Source organism: Alligator sinensis, unplaced genomic scaffold (assembly GCF_000455745.1).
Source record: "Alligator sinensis unplaced genomic scaffold, ASM45574v1 scaffold210_2, whole genome shotgun sequence".
Classification (NCBI taxonomy): Eukaryota; Metazoa; Chordata; order Crocodylia; family Alligatoridae; genus Alligator; species Alligator sinensis.
In genome coordinates, this window is record NW_005841946.1 from 2,633,286 (window position 1) to 2,637,160 (window position 3,875).

General features: G+C 47.5%; 1 protein-coding gene across 1 annotated transcript in view; it reads right to left on the minus strand.

Annotated features, from left to right (window-relative positions):
• DPP8 (dipeptidyl peptidase 8) overlaps positions 1–3,875 on the minus strand; it is a 40,094-nt gene that overhangs the window by 16,207 nt on the left and 20,012 nt on the right. The window contains exon 10 of the mRNA XM_006020082.3: positions 1,250–1,409. Coding sequence (XP_006020144.1) covers positions 1,250–1,409 — 160 coding nt within the window. The remainder of the gene's footprint in view (positions 1–1,249; positions 1,410–3,875) is intronic.

Below are 3,875 nucleotides of genomic sequence, written 5' to 3' on the forward strand. Positions count from 1 at the left end.
GTAGCCCTTTACTGAAATGACCCGCTCCCCCCTGCCTCACTCCCAACAAAGGCTTTTGCCATTTGTCATTTGCACAAAGTGGTTGTCTCTGCACTGAAACACATGCAGCCTTATCAACGCAATCTGTAAGATCAGGGGAGTCAAAAATCAGGAATGTGGCTGGAAAAGCAGTATTATTTTTGCTCGCATGGAGTCATTTTCGCTCAAACTGAATGGTATCTCAAGTGGCTCCACCACATTAAACACATTTTGCAAAATCCAATCAGGAAGTAACAATCCCAAAACATCAAAGTTTTCACATCTGCTCACGAACATAACACGCAGCTTTAATTTAAAGGGAGATGTTGCATTCCACCTTTCCACCAGAGGTAGAAAGACAAGCCAGACACCATCAGTGGCACCAGTACAGTTTTCTAGGCTTTTAACATGAAGGGAATAACTCATTTCATTTCAAACATATCCCTCTGAAAGATCAACTGCATGAAACTGGGATTCTATCAACAGCAAAATCAGGTGCATGTGTTTCAGCATGCCATTGTGATGGAGTGAGTAAATGAATTGCACCCAGGCACAGACCACAACATAGCATTTTAAATCAAAGGACATACACTATGAAAAGATGTACAGGGTCCCTGAGCACACCTATCTTTGCAGCAGATGCCAATATTTTTCTTCTGTTAATTTCTCTGCCCATACAACTGCATTGCAAATGCCTGCAGAGGCGGGTACAGCTCTATGAACGCTTTTGGGCTGGCATTTACCTAGTTTGCCCTACTAGGAATAGGTTGAATTTTAGCTCTGGTCAGGTAGGGCACAGATCTAAATATGGCATTCAGGCACACTTTTCTCCAGAAGGTCTAAAGGTTATTCAGTCATTTCAATCTCTATACTTAATCTGTGTAGGGAGACAGGACACACAACTGCTATGGTAGTTAACCTGAGGAATCCAAACCACCCCACAAATCTCCCTTTTAATTAATTAAAAAGAATCATGCTGTGTTGATTAAACACGCCGTGTTGTTAATACAGATTTATCTGCCTTCCTGCCCCTACAGAACCTCATGAAGCTTTAAGCGAGTGTATAGCACTACTGATGTCAATAGGAGCAGGCATGGGATTCACTGGATGGGGGCCAAAATTTGCCAATGGGAGAAAAAGACCCTTCTAATACTGTGGAAACAGGCTGTGGTTACTTCACCAGTATTCAGCTGTGAATACCCAATGAAACAGAGAACAGTGTTGTGGTTACTTGGAGCAGGAAGGCCTCCGCATGATCGCTTGTATTTGCTCTCCTTCAACACTGACGTGATTTTGTACAAGTGCCGGAATCCTGTTTTACATTCAGAAGCAAAGATAAACTCAATCTCGTCTTCATGGGCCTGAGGGAAGATGTGGAAGATGTCGTGGATCTGCAGAAACAAAGTGGTTGATTTAGTGCTACAGGTCAGACTCTGACATGTGAAATGTTGAGTACGATTAGCTCTCACCACTCAACCCATTATACATGCTGCAAGGGTTTATCCATATCCATTCCAGGAACCACTCCCTAAAGCAGTGACTCTCAACCAGGGGATGGCAGCGTCCTGGTGTGCCATGAGACCCTTACAAGCAGGGTGCAGCACAATATTAGTACAGCCAGCACCCAAACACAATACATAAAATAAACCCACATATTTCAAACAGGAATCCAGAGAGGCCAAAGCATCCTGACCTGTGGTCATTTTTCTGAGTTCTCTGCAAGTAAGAACTGCTCTATCATTTTTCTACAGTCAAAAAATGACTATAGAGTGAAAGCTAAGAGCTGACATTTTCCAAGGGATGCCTTGAGTCTAGTGAGGCTGAGAAGAGCTGTCCTAAATGAAAGATGCTCCTTGAGACCAACCCCCACAAAAGGGTTCAAGGGGTCTCTTTTGGCAGACCAGACAGAAGAACACCAAGAATCACCTCCAGCCCCTGGCCATTATCTGAATAATTATTGCTGATTACTGCCTGCATTAGCCACATGGGCAGCATGAGTCCAACCACAATCATCACTTGCTGTCAGTTCCTCTCCACTATCCTTGCTAGCATCCTCGTCCAGAATCAACCAGTTAAGTTCTTCTACCACTGCACTTCCTCACTTAGATACAGAAGCAGTCACATGTGCTGCAGGGGAATGGAGGAAAGCCAATGAGAGAGCAATAGCTGAGGAGAAATCCCACAGTCAACAGTCTCCTATTTCATTCCTCTCTGGCCAAACCCTGAAAGAAAAGAGTTATTTCAGAGAAGACAGAGGAGCTGGCAGCAGCTTGGCCACTGCTGGGGATCCCAGTACAAGGCTGCCATCTAGGGTATGGTAATTTTAGACTCTCCAAGGGAGAAAGGATCCAAATCAGGGGCAGACAGTTATTTGGGCTGGAGAGACACTTAAAGAGTTTTGGTGAGCTGTTGAGGGCTGCACACACATGCATGCAAGCACATCCACACACTCCCCAGCCCTGTCCCCACTCTGGGGTGGAGATGAGCCATCGACCCTGATAAATAGGGGAGGTTGGCTGGATAAGGCTGGTTTTTAAAGACCCTGTTTCTGAGGAAGTGTTTTGCTAGTCAAGGAAAAGACATTTTAAAGAGTTACGATTTTACTTGTCCTTTAATGCCTCAGTGCACTTCTGCCCTGCGGAGCTGGAGATGGGTCACTCAGCTGGCAGAGGGATCTGGGGGCTCTGGGCTGGGTTTTCTTTAATTCGAGAAGACATTAGGGCTCCAGTACAGCCTGCCTGTTGGAACCTGCTGCCAGGCACCAACTTCACATGAAGGGGGCCAAATCTACTGCACAGCTATGAGGCTATGTACAAGATACAGGGGGCAGGACCAGTGCTGGGGCTCAGGACACCTGGGTCCCTGCCAGGGGTGTGCTGCATACCTCCAACAAGCCACTCCCCTACTCTGGACCTCTGTTTCCCACCCCCTCCCCCTATTTAAAGGTGCCTAAGTCTGATCCTGCTGCGCCCTGCTTGACTGCCTGAAGAAAGCACTGACACAAAAGCTTGGTAATCCTGTGGCTATGCCAGACGAGGAAGCCGAAATCTTTAACAAGTTCTTTGCCTCTGTTTTCTTGGACAGGGACCAGGACAGCTCTCCCACCACAGGTAGGGGCAATCTTGAGGATAGCACTGCCAGGCATTGGGTCTGCGCAGAAGTAGTTAGGGATCTTCTGGAAGGGCTGGATGTTTTTAAATCTGCGGGCCCTGATGCCCTCCACCCACAGGTGTCGAGGGAGCTGGCGGGAGTCATTGCTGTGCCCTTGGCCCAGCTGTATGAGCAATCGTGGTCCACGGGCCAGGTGCCCGGAGATTGGAAACTAGCTAATGTGGTCCCCATCTATAAGAATGGGAGAAAGGAGGACCCAGGAAACTATAAGCCCATAAACCTCACATCGGTCTTGGGGAAAATCCTTGAAAAAATTATCAAGGAGCACATCTGTGAGGGGCGGGCAGGGGAGATCATGCCCAGGGGAAATCAACATGGGTTCATCAAAGGTAGGTCCTGCCAGACCAACCTGATGGCCTTTTATGACCAGATAACTAAATCCCTGGATGATGGCGCCACCGTGGACATAGTCTTTCTGGACTTTAAGAAGGCCTTTGACACTGTCTCTCATCCCATTCTCATTAATAAACTGAGTGACTGTGGCATTGATGCCTACACAGTTGGATGGGTCAAAAATTGGTTGATGGAGCACACCCAGAGAGTGGTGGTGGATGAGTCACGCTCGACCTGGCAGGATGTGAAGAGTAGGGGCCCCCCAGGGCTCGGTCCGGGGGCCTACACTGTCCAACATCTTCATCAGCGATTTGGACGAGGGGGTGGAAAACACGTTGTCCAAGTTTGCCAAT